We start from the raw sequence: 21,602 nt of genomic DNA on the forward strand, positions 1-21,602 counted from the left end.
AAAGTAACACGAATAACTACATAGAATAAATTTTCAGCAGTAGCTTATATTACAGAATAGATTGTCTGTAATAAACAGTGATGGAATCTTTTACTTTTAATAAAGTATACACTTCAGAAAACCTTTCTGAAAAATAGTTCAATAATTACAACTTTTTGCTTTACTATGTTAAAGTAGTTTATGATAAAGTTAGTTAATTGATCAAAATGATCATTAATTTGGGAGTGTCCTTTGTTTTTGAAACATTTCAATATTTCTTATCAGGCCTTAGGAGTATTATGTAGCACTTTGGGAAAAAGATGCACCCAAGCATCCCTGCAGTCGATGCCAAGATGGAAAAGACCTCCACAGCCACCATGACTTTGTCTTTGTTGCTGTAGTATACAGGGATGAACGTGACCCAGACACTGCAGAACACTAGCATGCTGAATGTCAGGAACTTGGCTTCATTGAATCTATCAGGCAGGTTCCTTGCCAGGAAAGCCACAGTGAAGCTCCCTATGGCCAGGGTCCCTAAATATGCCAACACACAGTAGAAAGCAGTGACTGAGCCCTTGTTGCACAAAATGATGATGTGATCATGTTCAGAGTGTACATCTGCTTCAATATAGGGAGGCGAGGTTCCCAGCCAGACTCCAAGGAGAATAAGCTGGATCAGGAAACAGATGGGGATGACAGAGTTATAGATGCCTGAGACAAAGAGCCTTCTCATTGTTTTTCCTGGTGCCGTGGCTCTAAAGGCCAGAATTACAGTTATAGTTTTGGTCAAAACAGTGGAAAGAGCCAGAGTGAACACCAGAGCAAATGTAATTTGTTGCAATATGCAGGAGGCTGTATTTGGCTGGCCAATGAAGAGAAATGGGCACAGGAAGCAGAGGAGGAGGGAGATGAGCAGGATGAAGCTGAGAGTCCGATTATTGGCCTTAACGATGGGTGAGTCTTGGTGCTTGAGAAAGATTCCAAAAACTACAACTGTGCTGACAGACATGCACAGAGCTGTGCAGGCCAGAGCCATGCCTAGAGAGTCATCAAAGGACAGGAATGTCACTGACTTTTGTAGGCAGCTGTTTCTCTCAGGGTTTGGATACTCTCGAATTGGGCAAGGGATACACTCCTGCTGATCTATGGGAGGAAAAGAACCAACATTTCAATTTCTAAAGTTATTTCTCATTCCATATTTAAGTTTTGGAGAGCAACTTCCACTGAAATCGTGTATAGCCTGTCACAATCTGCTTTACAATAGTGCCAAGAAGGCCTCTCTCCTCTTCTTCTGCCTTCCCTTCTTTTCCCATCCCCATGTTTCTCCAGGAGATCTTGGTAAGAGAATATTTTAAAAAAGAAAAGAAAATGTGTATTTCAGTAAGTGTGTAAACCTTCATGAAATGGATAAGTTTCTACCTTTGGCCATGCCATAAAAATTAAAACACTAAGTCAAGAAGCTAAACAAACCCATAACACACAGGAGATTGAAATAGTAACAAAAGTCTTCCAGCTATATAAATATTAGGACCTCATGAATTCAGAGCAGAATTTCACCAGAGATTCAAAGAAGATGTGCAGTCAATCCTACTTAAGATATTAAAATAATAGAAAGAGAAAAATAATTTCCAAGTTCCATTAAAAAGTCATTTCATCATAATACCAAAACCAGGTACTGATACAACAAAAAAGAAAACCATGCACCATTATTTCTTATAAATGTAGGCTCATAAAACTCAATAAAATTTTTGCAAATAGAATGCAGATTTACAACAGAACTATTGTATAATACGACTAAAGTGGCTTTTTCTTTGACATAGAGCAGTGGTTCAACATGGTTAATTCAATAAATGTAAAACCCACAAAAATGGATGTATAAAACATTAGATGTTCATGTGACAAAAGCGTGACAAAATAAAACTGCCTTTATCATAAATGTTCTATACAATATACAGAAAGAGGGAACATACACCAGCACAATAAACACTATATATAAGAAACTCAAGCCAACACCATTCTCAATAAAGAAAAACTTAAATCAATTCCACTGAAGTGAAGAATTAATCAGCTATATCTACCACTACCACTCCTTTTCATTAGTGTCCTCAAAATTATAGCTGAAGCAGTAAGTCAAGACAAGTAAATTAAAGGAATAAAAATAGAGAAAGAATTCAAACTATTCTATTTTCAGTTTATAAATATTATGCATTAGTGATCCAAAAAAGTCTACCACAAAAATTCTTCAAGTGATCAGCAAATGCAACTATGTGGCAGAATACTGAATCAACCTACATAATCAATGTTCTTTCTATAAATAAAGAACAAACATAGAAAGGAAATCTGGACAAACTACCATTCACAATTCTATGAAATAAAGTACATTATTTAGGAATAAATCTAAGCAAGGACACAAAGGAATTTGACAAGAGAATATAAAAACTCCAAAGAAACTGGGAAAGGCATAAAAGAATAAGAAGATATCCCATTTGAAGATTACAGGTAGGTAGAATTAACTTAATAAAAAATATTGTACAAAAATCTATTTATAAATTGAATGGGCACTCAATAAAAAATTCTGATATTTTTCTCTGCAGACAGGAAAAAATATTATACCAAGACACAACACACCAAGGCAATCCAAAATAATATTGGATGAAAAAGCACCATGGTATAGGGATTACTATTCTGAATTTAAAGTTATATCACAGTGCTAATGTTAAATAATAACAACATAAACAACCACAAAATTATATGACATAGGCAGAAAATAATCTGTAGACCAATGCAGAAACATATCCAAGACCGAACTTGAGCTCGTGTTAGCTCAATCATTTAATACTCAGTAAGTACACCAAAAGCATAAGTTTGAGAATGGAAAGCATTATGAAGACGAGTAGAACAATGAAGTTAAACCTACACTTATCACCTTCAAAAATTCTAACTCCAAAAGGATCAAAGACTTAAGCCTGAAACCTCTAAAACAAACTCTTAGAATAAAACATAGGCAAAATCCTCTATGATCTAGTTTTAGTTAAAAAAAAACTTTATTAAATAGCCTTCATTTGCCCAAGAATTAAGGCTAACAACGGACAAGTAGGACTTCATGAAATGAAAAGCCTCTGTTACAGTCAAAGAAGCAATCTACTGAGTGGAGAGAAACCCCTCAGAATGGGAGACATTATTTGCCAGGTATATATCTGACATTGAAATTACAGAGAGCTGAAAAAAACCCAAAGAGTTAAAAAAGTTAAATGCATAAGAAAAATGACCCTGGAGTGACATACACCTTTAATCCCAGCCCTCAGGGGGTGGGGACAGAGGCAAGCACATCTCTGTGAGTTCGATGTCAGTATGGTCCACAAGAACTAGTTCCAGGACAGGCTCTACAGGTACAGAGAAACTCTGTCTTGACACACCAGAGAGAGAGGGGGGGGGGAGGATCCTAGGATCTGAACAGTGGATTTTCATTGAAATAAAATGGATAAGAAATATTTCAAAATATGTTGCCAACCTTATCAATATAGAAACATGAATAAAAACAACATTAAGATTTCATCATACCTGAGCTAAAACAGCAAAGATCCAAAGAACAGCCAACAAGAAGTGTTTGAGCTGACCCAGAGGAAAAGGAAACACTATTTAACTTATGCTGGGACTGTAACTGGTTTAGATAGACACCTTGGAAATCAGAATGGGGAATTTTATAAAGCTAAGATTAATTCTGTCATATGACCACCCCTTGGCATATGTCCATATGACATGCCATTGTACTCCACAGGTATTTGCTTCACATGTGCAATGCTGCTTTTGTTCACTGTATTTAGGAAATAGAAAAAAAACCTAAGTATCTAGTTCCGACAAGAGGGTAATAAAATTGTGATACATATACACCATTGAATACCATTTATCTGTAAAGGTGAATGAAATAATAAACTTTATGGGTAGGTGGGTGGAACCAGAAAAGATCCTGAAAAGTTGAGTCATGAAAGCCCAGCACAGAAAGACAAATGTCAGGTGTACTTTCTTATCTGAGGCTCCTAGTTCCAAATATTCAGGTGTGAACTCATGTCCTGGAGAAACTGCAGAGGATAGGAAAATGAGCAACAACTTCAGGAGCTTGAGGAACAACAGAAAGAGATAGCAGGGAACAAATAACATGAAACGGGAAAAGCAAAAGATGGAGATTCTAGTTATAGAGGGAAGAGGAAGATAAGTACAGTTGAAGTGAGTAAGAGAGTGAAATAACAATAAGGATGTCTGGAGAGAAAGGAAACATGGGGCAGGGGTGAAAGGGACGCAAATATAGAAGAATGAGGTGTTAAAACATCAATAAGGATGTCTAATAACCCACAAAGAATCATAATATCACCATTTCCTGAAAATCACACCTAGAATAGAGTTAATCCTCTTTACACCTTACATATAGTTTTAGTAAACTTTTCTTTTCTGGGCTTTTCCTTCCAAGAGCAGACAACATATACAAATCCAGTAGCAGACATGGGAAGCTTCCTTTAGAGGTGTTGGCTAGGGTTGATAAAGGGACACCCAAAGCCTACAGCCTATTGCTATTGCCTTTGTTTATCATCCAGAGTTGAAAAGTGAGTCCCTATTGTTGAAGACACCATGTACTTCAGAACTAGTGTCCAGAGACCCTTGAGGTGGCTCTGATATAAATGTCCTGTCCCTGAGGATTAGCTTTCAAGATTCCAGAAGATATCATGTAAGCTTTCAAATGATGGAGACAGTCAACAGTGCTATTCTTCTATGATAACTATGAGCCACATCAATGACCAGACTATCTCTTCTTCTACTTAAGCAGTTTGAGGAAAGGGATTATTTTTCTACCTGTCTGGTTGGAAATGTGCCCTTCTGGACAAAACATACAAGAAAAACAGCATATCGGTCTTTCTTCTTCTAGAATTTTCCAGAAACCTGGAACACAGCTCTGTGAACATACAGATTGAGGACTCTGAAGGCAAAACAGAAAACCTGGTCATAAATTTGCATATCAGTCACAGGTTTAAAATATTTTTAAGCTAAATAATTTAAACTGCAAGTATACTATGACAGTTGTACATATTTATGAGGTACTGTGTAGTTTTCTCATAGGCGTATAGTGTATAGAGTTGAAGTTTGGACACTTCCCATTGGTAAATGTTCAAAGTTTCTTTAAGGTGACAAACTATGACTCACTTATGCTAGCTTTTTAAGAATGTGTAGAACAACCATATATCCTCTCCTGGGAGACAGCAATCTGGAACTTCTACTTTGTATGAATTATGCAACAGTTGAATTGTCAGAGATACAGAAAGATGCCCTGTCACTCTTTTTTTTAACAGTTTTTAGTTTTTAATAAACTTGTAAACAAAAATCTCCCTTTTCCAAATAAAAACAAAATCCCAGATCATATAGATGTTTACAGTGATCACATTTATCTAAGCAACACACATACATGTTCAGTTGTAAGACAGTAACTAAATTTGTGACAAATATGCTTTTATAGTAGCAAGAACATTATAGAGTTAATGCAGAGTCCTAAGGATAATCTAGTAGTCGCTATGTTTTTTTTTTCTTAAGTCTTCACTTTAGATGCTTTTATTACTAGCACAGGTAAGCAGGCAGAGTCTATCAAATGCTCAAACACTGGAATCTTTGGTTGCTACCATATCAGCTGGCTTGCAAACAAGAAGCCAGCCTTTTAAAGAATGTTTTAAGTTAACAACTTGCACACCCCAGGGAACACACAATTGTGAACATTCACAACCATCACAACTGTGGCTGAAGACTGATCATGCCGTTCTTCTGAAAAGAGATCACAAAAGCAGTATAGTTCAAAATAAAAGGTTTTAAACAAAAGAATTGGCATATGCACAATTTCTCCACCAATTTGTGTGTCAACCATTTAGTTAACTTTTCCACTTGAAAAAAAATACAACAGAAAACCGGACACCATGTTTCACTACATCAGTTAATATTCACAATTACAACAGCTACAGCTCAGGGTCAACAGCAGCAATGCTGCCCAGGGCCAGTTTATACTGAAATTAAGTTCTTTACACCATGGAAATGGTTGTCCACAACCACTGGCTAGTGGACATATGAACTAAAAGTCTAGTTTGGGGAGGAACAAAAGCTGCTCCAATCATCTGCTCTGCTGCTTCTCTTCCTCAATTCTTCTGTTTCTATCTTTTGCTTCCCTAGCTTGTGGTCACAATCATTCACTCTGATTCACATTTCCAATGAAAGAGGGTTTGGCCATTGATGACTAGTCACAGCTTCTGCTAGCTCCATCACATATTGATATTCTATAGACACTGAAATACTATCCATTACTGTGACTTTCACCCTTGACTCCTAATGCTCAGAATAATGCCATGTTCTCTTCTTTGAAATGCTAGTGATAATATTGCTTAGCATTTTCTTCAATTGCCTTATTTAACCACATTAATCATACTAACCACTATACTTCTATCACAATTTTAGTTTATTAATATTTTTAATTTTTGTATATTCAAGCATATGTTTCTATTCTTCCCTTAGACATGCTTCTTGCCATGATTTAGACACAGTTTTTGTCTCATAAATATCTAGGTATGTGGGGCTAGAGATTTGGCTCACCAATTACGAATTTATATATGTTCCACAGAGAAACCTGAGTTCAGGTCCCAGCGCACAAATTAGGTAGCTCATAAAAATCACTTATGAAGATGATTTGTAAAAAAATCAATAATATCTTCTTTATGAAAACTATGGACATGTTATCTTAAAAGGAGGGATTTAATGGGGTCGTGATGGCACATGTCTTTAATCTCAGCACTTATGAGACAGAGGCAGGTGGATCTCTGTGAGTTTCAGATCAGCCTGTTCTACAGGAGCTAGTTCCAAAACCAGCTCCAAACTACAGAGAAACCCTGTTTTGAAAACAAAAACAGCAAAAGAGAGCTGCATTGAGCATCATCATGCTTATATAAAAATGTGTATGATTGTGTGCCCATGTGTGTGACTTCACACAGAAACACCCAGACACATACTTCTATATATAGCAATTACTGCTGTCTAGGAGAACAGCTTCAAGAAGCACAAGTCTTTGAAGGAATCCATGGAGTCAGTAATGTTAACCTTTTCTATCTGAGAGGGGTTAGAGAAAAAGGCACTCACAAGCTCTCTTAATGTTTTTCTTCTTTATTCCTTCTCTTCTTTATTGTTTCTCTTAATTTTCTCTGTCCTATCTCATGTTGTTTTACAGAACTTATATCCCAACAGAATCTTCCAGGCAGTGCAAGAATCAAAACAGTTACATTCCACTTTTTAAGTAAATGGTTATAAGTAAAACATACTTTTCATCTCCCTCACATGATTGAACATTTTATGTATTACAGAGAAAAAACTAATCATCCCAAGAACCCACATACATTCATACTCAAGCAACTTGTTACAGATTAAGCGCGCGCAGAAACCAAAGTGTTTTAGTCAGGTCTTTTACTATCACGCTGTATTTTGTAGTTACAAATAGAGGGCCAATTACTTTATTGCTTATCTTGAAAGATAATTTTATAAGAAATCTTAAAGAAATTAGAAATGAAAACTTATAGATATAAAAAAGAATCAGTCAGCTTTACCTAAACTCTTTAGGATATATAAAGATGTAGGAATCATTTTTTTACATCAGTACATTGAGGACAGAAATGTGTATAAGTAATTCAAAACCATCACCTTTGGTCATCAACCACACCTAAAAAGTAGAGTATGTCAGCCAGTAATAATTGGGTTACTTTGTTCTTGCTCCATGACATTAAAGAGTTCCACATTCAACTATTCCAGTATGTGCCTTTCAAAAACTTTAAATTGTCATCTTGGGGTTTTTACCTCAAAGTTATTTAACAAAAAAATCTTAGTCTAACTTTGTTATTTTTAAAGCTTTCTTTCAGCTGTGATGTACTTCAATACCTATGAGCATCTCCCAATATTAAGATTAAAATTATTTAAACTACCTGGGCTAATGGGACTCAATTGCTAGTCATTAACATGAACTATAATCTGTGCAGCTCCTTAGGTGAGACTCACAGACCCTGGCTGTGAAACATATACTTGTATTTATTTTCATTCATCAAAACTCTGTATAAGTTATTATTATTATCATCATCATCATCATCATCATCATCATCACATTAGGCAGTAAAGCTTAGGGAGGGGTAATCTTCTTGACAGTCCACAGGTAAAATTGCCCACTAGAACAGATGGTTTCCAAGAAATAAACACACTATATTACAGACAGTGGAGATTTCTTACATCTGCTCACATCATGCTAGATACCAGAGAAAGAGAGTAGCAGCAAACGTGTATATACATAGCAGAAGTAAAATCATTCCAGTGTCTGTAGTCCCATGGCCTTGCCTAAATGAGATTGGCCCATCAGAGGATTCACTTCTGGTGAACTGACCCCTGGAACTTCAACTGAAACTCTCTGCTCCTCTGCCATGGGCAATGGCAAGTCACAAACAGTGACTTATTCATTTATTGCAACATGAATGAACACACACAAATTCAAATTCAATTCAAACGAATTCTAACTACAGGGATTAGTTAAAAATATGTGAGTGCTTGTATGTCTATGTACAGGTACATATACAAGTATATGCATAAATACCAAGGTCAAACTCAAAAGACTGATTTAATTCTAAATTAAAGACATGAAACAGATCTAAAGAGATGGGTCAGTATTTAATATGCTTGCCACATAAGTATGAGGTCCTGAATTTGATCATATAGAAGGGTATATTTAGGCACAGAACTTTATGGCTATAATCTCAATATGGTGGTCATAAAGACAGGAAGAAAGCATGGGGCACACTTCTCCAGAGTACAGTTAAGTCAGAAATCAGGGAGTTCAGTTACAGATTCTGTTTATAATAAAATGGAGAAAAACTGAGGAAGGTAATCAGGGCTGACTGTCCCCACAATAGACACATGCACTAATATGTAAGCACATTCATACAGTACACAGCAGAACTAAGAACTTCGAATATAAACATCACTTGAAATTTCAAAGAGACATCACACAACCAATCTCATAACTCTTCAGATACTTCTTGACTTATTAATGACTGAAATTTTGCCAGACCTGATTGAAGTTGCTTGGCCATTTGATCAGAACTTCATTGATGAACAAGTCTTGATCTTGTAGACTTTTGGAGACAAACTCTCCTACTTTAACTAGAAATGGAAAATGATTAGCATTTGTCTTAATGTTTTGTATATCATACTTTTCCATATGATTCTTGCACTCTTCAAAGCATATCTGGTCTCCAGCAGTGTTTGTAAATTGGATTTTCCTCAGAAATGGATGAAGCTGGAGAGAAAAATCATCTGGATATGAATGGTGCATACAAATTTCTCACTGATGGTCCCTAAGAGCAATCCTGTCTCTCTTCCTACTCTGACTTTCTGTTTGAAGAAGCTTCATTTGAATAATTGTCTCCAAGTTGTTCCAATAAGATGAACTTTTATCTCCATGAAATTAATGTAGGAGCATCTGAACCCAAATATGGTACATATATGTGTGTATGATTGGGTATATAAGTATCCATGTAGATATAAAGAGTATCATGATGTGATAATATTAGCAGCTGTTTATGCAAAGCTCCAAGTTCATGAAAATATATATATATATATTAAATGTACAGAAATTTTGTGTGTCTTTATAATTCAGGAAAAAGAAAATAGACCCCCTGCCAGCCTCCATTCCTCCTTGATTTGATTTGGATCACAGCATTTGACTTTCAACTTTGATATGAACAATATTGGAGACAAAATTAAAATCCAAATGTTACATGCTATAGTTAAATTTAAAAAAATAATTTCTTTGTAGTTTTAGATTTTGTTTAGTTTTGTTTATGAGTTTCCTTACTTCATATATGTACGTGTACTACGCATGTGACTGATGGCACTGGAGGACAGAAGATGGTGCTGGATCTCCTGGAATGGAAATAATGCAAGCCTGTTATGTAGACACTAGGAACTGAAACTGAGTCTTCTTAATTGCAGCAAGTATATCTAACCACTTAGCCATCTATGACCCCTATATTTGTTCTAGTTTTATTTCTGTGCAATGCCTATAGGCATTTATATATATCAACTGCATCCCTGATGCCTGAAAAGGACAAAAGATTGAGTCATATTTTTTTAGTTCTGGAATTACAGACAGTTGTAAGGTATCATGGATGCTAACAAGCAAATTTGGATTCTCTGGAAGAGAAAGCAAGTCCTTCTCACCACTGCGTCATCCCTTCAACATGATTTAATTATATATTTAAATTAGCACAATGGGTTAATTCTTCAAATTCTGACATTTAATTTTGTGTTATTATCTAATAACCTATTTGAAAGTGAACATCAAGGATCATAAGTATAAGTGAGTCATAAGTTTGAATAAGGGTGTCTTAAAGCCAACCATATCCACTTATCAATAGCAATGGAGGTGTGGCCTCAGTTTACCCTATTTCAGGAGTGGGTAGGAGTTGGGGGTTGGAGATGTTAAAGGGAAACTGTTGCTGGTATGTAAAATGAATTAAAAAAATTAAAAAGAAAATGGCTAGAATAATTCCCAAAGAGCTAATTAAAATAAAATAATCAAAGAAGGCAAAACAGAGTAAATAATCTGCAAAGAGCAAGTACTCTTTCAGCTACTTTTGAGTTTATGGCAGACTATTTTTATTTCCCATAAGAGTTTCTTCCTATACTCTTGGATCTTTAAATGAAAATTACATTTATATGAATTAGCTGATGTTAGAGATTGTCCCTATGTTTCAATCTGATTATTAAACTTGCCAAATTTAATGTTACTTGCTTTTCGATATCTTACAAAATTTCACCTCATAACTAGGAAAAATTTGTTAAAATATGTACAAATTTAATATCTTGAATGCAAAACAACCAACTCCAAAATGATGCACCACAATTACAGACACAAACACACCCATTGTGAAAGAACGCCTTTACATTTTATCTAATCTTTTAAGCATAAACTGAGAATATTAAGTGTATTTGACCTCATTGAATAACCTTCTAACAATATAGGTTCCCAATGCTTCTTTTGCTTATTCGGTAGGCTTACCTGCCAAGGCAGAAGCCAGTCCTGGTTTGCATCTTTGTGAGGTGCTATTTCTGTTTTCTTCAAAAGCAGTTTATGGAGAGCATGGGCCACTGCATACACTGCATTCCATATGGAAAAACTGAGATCAGAAGTGACCATCACAGCAATTTTCTCTTGCTTATTCTTTAGGGATAGATTCAGTGGGCAGGGTTTTTCATTTCCAGATAGCCAAAGAGGAGGTGAGCAATTAAAAGTGTTAACCCAGAATTTATGGAAGTAAAGATCACCTGGGTACTGGGATGGTGTAAGTGACTCAAGAAAGTATTTGAAGCCAGGAATATTTCTCTTCTTTGAAAATGAGAAGCTTCCTTCAAAAAAGTTCATCAACTCATTCTGCTTATTGAACCCAGATTCTAAGTAAAATAAATGGGGTTTTGCCATGATCCACACCTTTCTTATGATTGACATGATTCCATTTCGAAAGCATAAAAGCTGTAATTCATTCATATCACCATAGAATACATTTACATTAACTTGTATATATTGAATGGAATCTACCAACCCAACCTCAGACAACTGAGGTTTCCAATTAGTTGGGATTTTTTCTGTAAAGGCCACACAAATATCTTCTGATGCCATCTCTGCTTTCAAGTCTGAGAGGAACTCCGTGCCTTTCAGATCATCAGACACAACGATACCCACCCACTTCCAGCCAAAATGCAGCAATAAAGAGATCACCCCTTGGGTAAGAGCTGTGTCTTTATGAGATATCTGGTAAAGGGATGGGAATGTATCTTTGTCACTTAGAAAAGAATCAAACATTCCATATGTGACCTAAGGAAGTAAAACAAAAAAAAGTGATTTTGAATTTGTAGGTATTTGTAATCATCACCATTAGAAAGGAAATGAGTTCATATTCACATAAGAGAATCAGGGAACTGAATATTGGTTAGGAAAATGTCTTCTGTGAGAATAGCTTCTCTCATTCATTTAAATATGGAATGTGGCTTTTGTCAAATACTATGGACTCCCAAGTTACTAACAGTTATGAAGCAGATAAGAAATGAACAGTATTCTGTTAACAATGTATTTCAAGAACATGATAGAGTTTTATTGTTCCAATTGAAATGGAACAGAGTACTGCCTGTAGAGAAAGACTGCAGAAATATTACTAAGTGCTTCACTCTGACCACATGACATCATCTACCCTAGGACTTCTAGTGTTAGGAAAGCAAATAACAAATTTTATCATAGATTTTGCTACTCCATTTAGAAAAGAGCATCTATAGGAACATCATCAAGTATTGTTGCCTCTTCCTTCTCTTATAATAGATATGACAAAATCATCACACAGTAACTAATGTAAAATTAAAATCTCTGAGAAAGATGGAAATTATTGTGTATATTGTTTTTCTTACATTAGGATGCAATGCATTTATGAGTTGTTTAACCAAGTTATAATAGTGTTACTTTGTCTGGTTTTCTAATCTTGATTATTACTAAGCATAGGGCTCATCTAATGTTTCCTCTGTTTGCAGTGGTGCCTGCTGATGGTTGCTTTGCTTCAGCAGTGCCAGGCAAGAGCAAATTGCGGGTCTATATTTATGTAAGTAGCTGTTTTCTGTCAGTGCTATTCAGAGATCTACTTTTTTGAATGAGAATTAGATTTCTTGGAACATTTTCACTAGTGATGGCCTTGAGAATTGTTCCAAATTTATTTACATGTCCTGAACTTTCTATTCCTTTTTCTGTTAGTCATTGGCCACTGGATGAACTGTGAGATATTTATACTCCAGTTGGGGCAGTTTGTTATCTGTGATGTATTTTGACTTATGAACAGCATTCAGCTTTGAGCTGCCACAACACATCTTGACAATGATTTCAGATAATGCAAAAGTGATCTAAGTGATCCTCTTAGAAAACCACAGTATTTACTGTTTATGTTTTTGCCACACTTTACTGTTGATCATAGCAGGACACAGGTAATTCATTTATTTCTATGTTAATCACTGGTAGTAAACTTAGACAACTACTCTATTTTCTTTTATCAGTTATCCACTTTGACTATGGACACCAAAATTATATTAACTTACTTGTGGAATTTTGTACAGCCCCAAAAGGGTTTCAATTGCAGCAGAAAATTCAGGCCTGATTCCTGCAATGATTCCAAGAGCATTGTATTGAGTTTTGAATTTGTAGTTCACAATAAACTCACTGCTTCCAGACAGCCACATCAGAGGGCCCTCTAAGGTTCTTTTGTGAGAGTCAAAGGTGTTGTACATGTGGAAACCCAAGGTCACATTGGGAAGCAGGTGAGAATCTTTATTGATCTCCTCAATGGCAAAGTAAAAGGTCAGCAAATATTGGTAGTTCTCCCATCTTTCCCTAAACAGGAAGAGCAGAAGGATGAGCACACTCAGGACATTATTCTCAGAAACTCTTTAGCAAATTCAGGAAATATGGAGACTAAAAATCAGAAAGGCAAAGCTAAACCATTAGAGGTCAGGCAGTGGTCGCACACAATATTAAGCCCAGGATTTGCTAGACAGAGGCAGATGGATCTCCCTGAGTTCAAGGCCACCCTGGTCTATACAAGATCAATGCAGAAACAAATCCAGGTGGTGATGACCTACAACTTTTATCTCAGTACTAGGGAGTCATATGCCTTTAATCCAGCAATAGAGGGAATATAAAATGAGAGGAGAAAGGCTTAGTCTGTGCTTAGTGTGCTCAGTCAGCAGTCACCCACCCTTGGTAGATGTAAGATTCTCTAATGTCTTGGCTGCTTTTCTTTTCTGGTTTTCTGGTTGAACTCCAACATCTGACTCTGGGTTTTGTTATTTGTGCTGCATATATGTGTGTAAATGTAAGCATGAGTATAAATGCATGCATGTATGTAAATATATTGAAGTGTAGAAATGTCTATGTGTATAAATGCACACATGTGTATAAACATGTACCTATGCATAACTGCAGGTATGAAAACTCCTAGAAAGTGCTGTGTCTTCAGACTGACTGATTAGAAATTCAGTGACCTGAGGAGATTGGAATGTTGCAGGTCTAGAAGCTTGTTATCTTATTCCAAGGTAATAATAGCACCCTGAAGAGCCATTTATGGGCACCTTTGCAGGTTAACAAATCTCCTATAAGTAATAAATAAAACCCTTTTGGAATTTAGTCTCTTAGTAGAGCACTGGCTTCTGACATCCTAAAAGCAAATATTGAGATGAAGTAGCATCTTGGACTTGTAAGATAACTTTTCCCATTTTGCCTGTCACCTCCTCTCTGATGCTTCCACTAATTGATTGACAGATTTCTTAAATTTTCAGTGAAAAGTTCATGAAACTACCTCGACATTAGAACATGGCATCTGGGATCAACTAAATTTGTGTTCACTTGCCATAGACACACAAATTTGGATCTAGAATAAATTCTCTTTTTTCCTATTTGAGCTAAGGGTTGAGATCTTTTTCCTATGGCACAGAAGAAATATGCAGCACCAAACAATTGATTCCGGTGGTTATATTTATTTATTTATATATATGAGCATTTTCTTCATAGCAATAATTCTAAAACAATGACTTCGAGAGGGAATGGAGCTGGGGAGACAGGATAGAGTTGGACGTAGGATAGGAGTGCAGGAAAATTATGAACAAGAGGAGCAGGCAGCAGGTAAGTTAGTCTAGGAAGGCATAAGAAAGTGATTCCAGCCATGGGCAACCACAAACCAAGCTTCTTACCAGAGAATTATGCTGGAGTTTAAATTAAACCTCTGAGCCTGAGACCAGGAGGAAGGTAAAAATACAGAAATGTGAATCTGTTGGTCATTGCAGTGAAGCACATGACCATGAGTTTCCTGTGGTCTGTCTTAGAGCCACACACCAGCCTCCTTGTATGGTGACTAACAACCAAAAGCTTTTCAAGTGTCAGGACCTTTACTGTTCTCAAATCTTCCCAGTCTCAAACCACTATGGAGACACCCTCCAACTGAAATCAACCATAGTAGCATGGCCTGGGTTTACCTCAGAGAGTGAGAGAATCCATCTAGCACTCAGAATTCACAATTCAATATGTCTACAGAACTCTGATGTTCAAAGTGAGAAAATGGGTCCTATTAACACAGGCTGGTCGACATTAGACCATAAAATAGAATCTCAGGTACAACTTCAACCAAAGAAAAGGGAAGAGTCCACACTGTCAGTTGACCTCCCTCCATATGTACATCTGGAATCTGCAATGACTGAGAACAGGGAGAGGCCTTTCTCTTATACTTCATCTTCCTTTCTGTATTTTAAAATTTGATTCAAATTTTCTTCACTATATTTAGTAGAGTAGGTATGTTTTCATTACATGAGACTATCTTGCATGCATAGAGTGTGCTTTTATCAAATATGCACCAACTCTCACCATCCATGAATGTTAGCAGGTAGAAATAAAGTTTTCACGTCAGCCTCAACTTGATTTCTCCGTGTCCTATGACTTGACTATGTGATGTTCTATTAAACAGATCCTACCGTCAAATTCTGTAGGGTAACCAAGAATAGTGGAAATAGCTTGTAGTGTCTGAGTGTACATGGACAACATTCACAAATGATTTAAAACAGGTAACCCATACCTAGCACGAGGCCTTGCATTCAATGGTCCATGGTATCTGGGAGAAGCATTATCCCCCAACTATAAAATAACTCCATTTAAATGAGTTTTAGGTGTATATATTTTAGGAAAGAGACTACAGTCGTATATTTCCATTAGGTTTTCTGCAAGGTCTTAATGTTAGTTATTCATCAACACCCTTTCTCCACTGGGCTCTCCCATCATTCCTCACAAAACACTTTCTACTCCAGTATTTCCAATTTCTGCTTTGCATCACATGTATTCTATTCCCCAAATAGTGAAATCTCAACTCTTTTGCACCTTTTATTTGACTGATATATATGTGTACTCCAGTTAAGTAGAGATACATGAAAATTCAAAACTAGAATCTGCATATGAGCACATTTAGCATAGGAAGACTTATCTTTCCTGAGGAGTGAATGGGGGATCGGGAGGAGGTAGTGATGAGGTGCAGTGGGAGGAGGGAAGTGAGGGGGATCTGTGGTTGGTATGAAAACTGAATAGAAAACTTATAATAAAAATAAAATGAAAAAATAAAATAAAAATAAAACAAAGTTGTAAACTATAGAAGATAATTAAGACATGCACGTTACAATCCCTTACTTCAAACTCTACTACAGAGCTACAATACAGAAAATAACCTGGTATTGGCATAAAAACAGGCTGGAGGACCAATGAAACCAAATTGAAGACCTACATATTAATCCACACACCTTTGAACACATGATTTTTGACAAAGAAGCAAAAAATATCGAATGAAAAAAGGAAAGCATATTTAACAAATGGTGCCTGCATAACTGGATATCAACATGTATAATAATGAAAATAGAGCCATATCTATCACCATGCACAAAACTCAAGTTCAAATGTATGAAAGAACTCAACATAAAGACAACCACATTGAACCTTATAGAAGAGAAAGTGAAAAGCACACTTGAATGCAATGGCACTGGAGACCACTTTCTAAATATAACTCCAGCATCACAGACATTGAGAGAAGCAATTAATAAATGGGACCTCCTGAAACTGAAAAGCTTCTGTAAAGCAAGGGACACAGTCAACAAGACAAAATGACAGCCTACAGAAAGGGAAAAGGACCTTCACTAACCCCACATCAGACAGAGGTCTGATCTAAATATACAAATAACACAAGAAATTGGTCATCAAAAGAACAAACAATCAAACAAAAATATGAAATACAGATCTAAACAGAGAACTCTCAACAGAGGAATCTAAAATGACTGAAAGATACTTAGGAAAATGTTCAACGTCCTTAGTCATCAGAGAAATGTAAAACAAAACAACTCTGACATTCCATCTTACCTATACGAATGGCCAAGGTCAAAACCACTGATGACAACTTGTGCTGGACAAATTGTGGGGCAAAGGGAACACTCCTGCATTGCTGGTGGAAATGCAAGCTGGTAAAGCCCTTTTGGGTGTCAGTGTGGTGATTTCTCAGAAAATTAGGAAACAACCTTCTTCAAGACCCAGTAATATCACTTTTGGGCATATATCCAAAGGATGTTCAGTCGTGGCACAAGTACACGTGCTCAGCTATGTTCATAGTAATATTGTTTGTCTTAGCTAGGACCTGGCAAAACCTAAATGCCCTTTGACAAAAGAATGGATAAGGAAAATGTGGTACATTTACACAATGGAGTACTACACAGCAGAAAAAAATAATGGCATCTTAAATTTTGCAGGCAAACGGATGGAGCTAGAAAACATCATTTTGAGTGAAATAACCTCAACCCAGAAAGACAATTATCATATGTACTCACTCATAAGTGGTTTTTAAACATAAAGCAAAGAAAACCAGCCCACATATCACAATCCCAGAGAACCTAAACAACATGAGGACCCTAAAAGAGACATACATAGATCTAATCTACATGGCTACTAGAAAAAGACAAGATCTCCTGAGTAAATTGGGAGCATGGGGACCTTGGGAGAAAGTTGAAGGAAGGGGAAAGGCAGGTAGGGGAAGAGAGAAAATGGTAGAGCTTAATAAAAATTAAAAATCAAAAATCAAAAAAGACATGCAAGTTAATGATAGGACACTTTATAAACAATCAAACTTTTTAATGTGCTCAGAGTGATGCTCTTCATTATGATGAGTACAAATGAAATGAGGGCAATCTTTAGCCTTCTGGATATTCTATCAAGGGCAAGCCTGAAGCAAATAACCAATAATAAATAAAGTCTATCTCAAGGTGTAAATAATAAATTATATGATGTCCCTCAATGCCCTCAGAGAAATCTGCTGAAAATGGAATTTAAGTTACTCAGTGAAAAAGGCTTCCCATGATAGACAAAAATACCAGCTTCTACAATCAGCAGCTGAGACTATCCACAAACAAAGCAGAAACAGACTCCACTTGAATCTTACCTTAGCTCTGAAAATTTGGACATCTGGGCTAATAACTGGCACATGCTTCACCCACCACCAGGTCCTTGCCAGAGTGTAGGAACTATTGGACTGAACATCATATTCTGTCTGGCCAAACAAGGTTAGTTTTCTCAAGTTTCTCCTCTATAGTAAATCCCCTTAGTTCTGATGGTTGAAGACTGATGCTGCCCGTTTGCTGCCATAGCTTAAATAGTGTCTTGAGTGATATTCAAAGAGTGACAACCTCTGCTTCCAAAAAAGTCATTGAGAACACTATGGAGAAACCCAGGCTGGCTGCCCAGGTATCTGGTGAAGTCTCTGTCATTTTTCCAGATATAAATGCAACTTAGAATATATTTCCTGTTCATATTTATCCTTCTCAGATCTCAGATGGTGTTGCTAAAAAATTGTAGCTTTATAAGTTTAGCATCAATAGGTAGATCTACTCAGCTAATCCAACAAGGTTGTAGCTGCATAATCAGTACATATCATATTTGAAAATCAGGTCTTGCTTTTTAAGATAATAGGTCATCTGCTCAAGAAGGCAGACTCACTGGTAGGGTTACCTTGCTGACAGGTATCACACTGAGAAAGACAATCTCACAAAATAGGTTTAAATGAAAACTAAACTGAAGTTACCATGACATTACTAGCAAAAATTTTTTAATATTATTTTATTTAAAAGAACTTCTTTTTATTGCTTCCATTAATCAACCATTTATGTACCCTGGTAAAAGATGAGATGGTGCAAAATGGTTTAACATTGATGTAAATTTTGAGAGTTTTCAAATATGCAAATCATCAAGGTCTGAGGAAGTAATTTAAGGCTTGAGAAAAGGAGATTTCAATATTTCAAAGGAGAAATTGTATTAATCAATGGAGATCTGATAAGCTATTTATTTATCCTTGACAAATATAGATATATTAATGAGTAGAGATCAGATAAGCTTATTTATCTAGCCTCGCTAAAGCATCATATCAAAGGGCAACATTTTTAATTTAATTTCACTGTTTTCTGAATGTAGATTTAAAAGTGGTTCTGATTGTGGTGAAAAAATCTCTGATGTTCATATCCAAAGTCTGAACAAAAGAAACAGGGAAAGAGTGTTCATGTTTGTATTCCCCTTTGGGTTCTAAGCTTTTCCTACAGCTATATAGAATAAACTATTGCAACTGTTCATAGACACCGATGAACTACTTTTTCTACAATGAGGATTTCAGTGCAGATCACAGGAAGTGGTCATGGTAAAATATCTAAAACTTTTATCTCTATCTGTGAACTTGAAAATATTAAAAATATTCATGTAAGATTCAGAGTGGAGACTTTTAGCCACCTCTGACAGATCAAACAGACTCCAGATAAGTGTTGTTTTCAGTTAATAGTGCAGGCATTTCTGCCTACTGCCTATTCCTGAGGATTTGCTATCTACATCCCCTGGTCTTGGCACTCCTTCTACCTCCTGTTTTACTGGGTTACTAAAGTTTCCATGCTCTGAATGTATTCCTAAGAGTACTTACAATGACAAATAAATCAGTCATTTCCAGAATTTTCTTTTCACTTACTCTATAACACCACAAATACCTAGAGGCCTAGAAGGGTGATTCCTGCTCACAGAGAAGTACATGGCTTGAACTTTCAAGAAACTACTTCTCAGTAGAGGACCCTCTTATTTTAGAATCAATGTTCAAAAGAACATGAGTAACAATTATAGGAACAACAGGGAAAAACAACAGGAAATCTGAAAACTCAAGTTAAATAACTCCTCCACAATATCATAGGTAACAAACAAATGAAGTCAAAGGTATTCAGAGAGATCAAGTGCCAGATGAGTAAATCGAAAAGTGAAAAGATGAATGACCTAGACAAAAATAAAAACAAGCAAGTGAATTCAACTGGGCATTGAGACAAAACACAATGCTGTACAGGAAGAAAAAGTCAGAGGGGAAAGGAAAAAAGCAGTATATATGTATATCACTCAGTACCAAGAAGACAAATAAAAAAATATAAATACTAATAGGAAATTGAAATTCCTGGAGAAGGGAATAACAAATAGGAATGCTTGAAATAAAAATTACAAAACCTTCAATAAAAACACTGGAAAGTGACTCCAGCAGAACTCACCAAGCAAAAGACAGAGTATCAAGCATGAAGAATGTGATTTTCTAACCACTGCATTAAAATATTAATGAGAAATTAGTAAGTAATAAACCTGACTACAGTGTCCAAACTCTGATGTCCTTTAAATAGAACCATGTGGGATAGGAGCATATGGGATAGGAGATGCTAAGATATCTATTAGAGACATGGGTATTTAACAGAAACTCTCCAAGTCTGTAGTAAAAAAACAAAACCAAACATATAAACATATGACATTTAGATCCCTACATATATGTAAACAGGGTGGAAACTCTCCTTTTCCTATCTGAATCAGTGTGTGTAAAAATAATATAAGCTAACCATAGAATCACAGCATGGACAGACACAAAATTTAGTGATTTCACTCTTTTTTTCACTAACTGACTAGAAAAATGAAGAAGAGGAATACAATGGGCTGTAGTAGCTTAATGAAAGAATAAAATTTGCAACTGAGTTTTACATTTTTGTGTTTATAATTCATTATTCTTAAAGGAGTTACATGTGTACATGGAGCATGAACTGTCATGTAGCCAGAATACCATCAGCACAGTCACACAAGTACTTACAAATTGATATTGAATAATAGATCCGGTTTGCTATCAAAAAATACCTTGGTTTCTCGAAATAGTTCTACTGTGTAATAAATTGGAATAAAAGCACCTAGAATTATGTCAGCCATCATAAAGGTGCTGGACATCCTGTATTCAGAATAGTCCCGTTGACATGTTTCTGCTAATGTAAACAAAGACTGCAGGAATAGGAAGAAGAGAAGCAAAGAAATGGACATGTCAGGTCTGCACGGAGACAATGCCCTGCAGTTAGGATGAACCAAGGAGATTATTGACTTAGGTCATGGAACACCTCATCAGTATCACAGAAGACTCTGTTAGCTACAAATGGTTCCCGATGTTGCATCAGTCTCTCAGGCTGCACATAGCCTATGGTTGTCATGCCAGGCATGAGCACTGACAGAAACAAAGTCCAGACAACTGAGCGTAAGTTGGAGTGTTCAGATTCCCCTCTAAATGTAACCAGTGTTGTCCTGAATGCACTGGCTTTTCTTGCTTATATTTCCCTCTCATGCTCTGGGGATCTCATAGAACTAGGACACTGCACCTGTACCCTCTATGTTTTGAAAAACATACTTGTTTTTTTTCCTATTCCCTCAACTCTGTAATTTCATAATCAACCACAGTTGACTTTGGAAAGCACCATTACTTGAGACATAACTGTATGTCACAGAAATTCTGCTTGTATGTTTTGGATTGCTATTTTGGATGACCCATAGCAAAAGAATGAGAAAAAGTGAGAAAAAGCCATAGCTGGACCACACAAAGCATTCAGTTGCAATATTCCATACAATGGTTTCACAAGAGGAAGAAGTGGTG

At 36.2% G+C, this 21,602-nt stretch overlaps 1 protein-coding gene across 1 annotated transcript; it reads right to left on the reverse strand.

Moving 5' to 3' along the window:
• Positions 1 to 247: 247 nt before the first annotated feature.
• On the reverse strand, positions 248 to 20,896 carry LOC121465156 (vomeronasal type-2 receptor 116-like). The gene is made up of 6 exons (XM_041678351.1): positions 20,781 to 20,896; positions 13,165 to 13,456; positions 11,093 to 11,905; positions 9,101 to 9,328; positions 4,825 to 4,948; positions 248 to 1,122 (listed from the first exon to the last, which is right to left on the reverse strand). Exons 1-6 carry the CDS (start codon positions 20,894 to 20,896, stop codon positions 248 to 250), a joined length of 2,448 nt encoding a protein of 815 aa, XP_041534285.1.
• Positions 20,897 to 21,602: the final 706 nt, after the last annotated feature.

Source organism: Microtus oregoni, unplaced genomic scaffold (genome assembly GCF_018167655.1).
Source record: "Microtus oregoni isolate MIOR12 unplaced genomic scaffold, Mior012 000029F_ref0000214, whole genome shotgun sequence".
Lineage (NCBI taxonomy): Eukaryota > Metazoa > Chordata > Mammalia > Rodentia > Cricetidae > Microtus > Microtus oregoni.

What these genes read in the sequence shown, in the direction of transcription:
- LOC121465156 (XM_041678351.1), bottom strand. Translation starts at nt 20,896, where the DNA reads ATGATGGCTGACATAATTCTAGGTGCTTTTATTCCAATTTATTACACA. An exon ending in GGCCAAGCAACTTCAATCAG is followed by an intron (nt 4,949 to 9,100) that starts GTCTGGCAAAAT and finishes TTTTGCCTTCAG; the next exon opens with AGTCCTCAATCTGTATGTTC. An exon ending in GCACATTTCCAACCAGACAG is followed by an intron (nt 1,123 to 4,824) that starts GTAGAAAAATAA and finishes TTCCTCCCATAG; the next exon opens with ATCAGCAGGAGTGTATCCCT.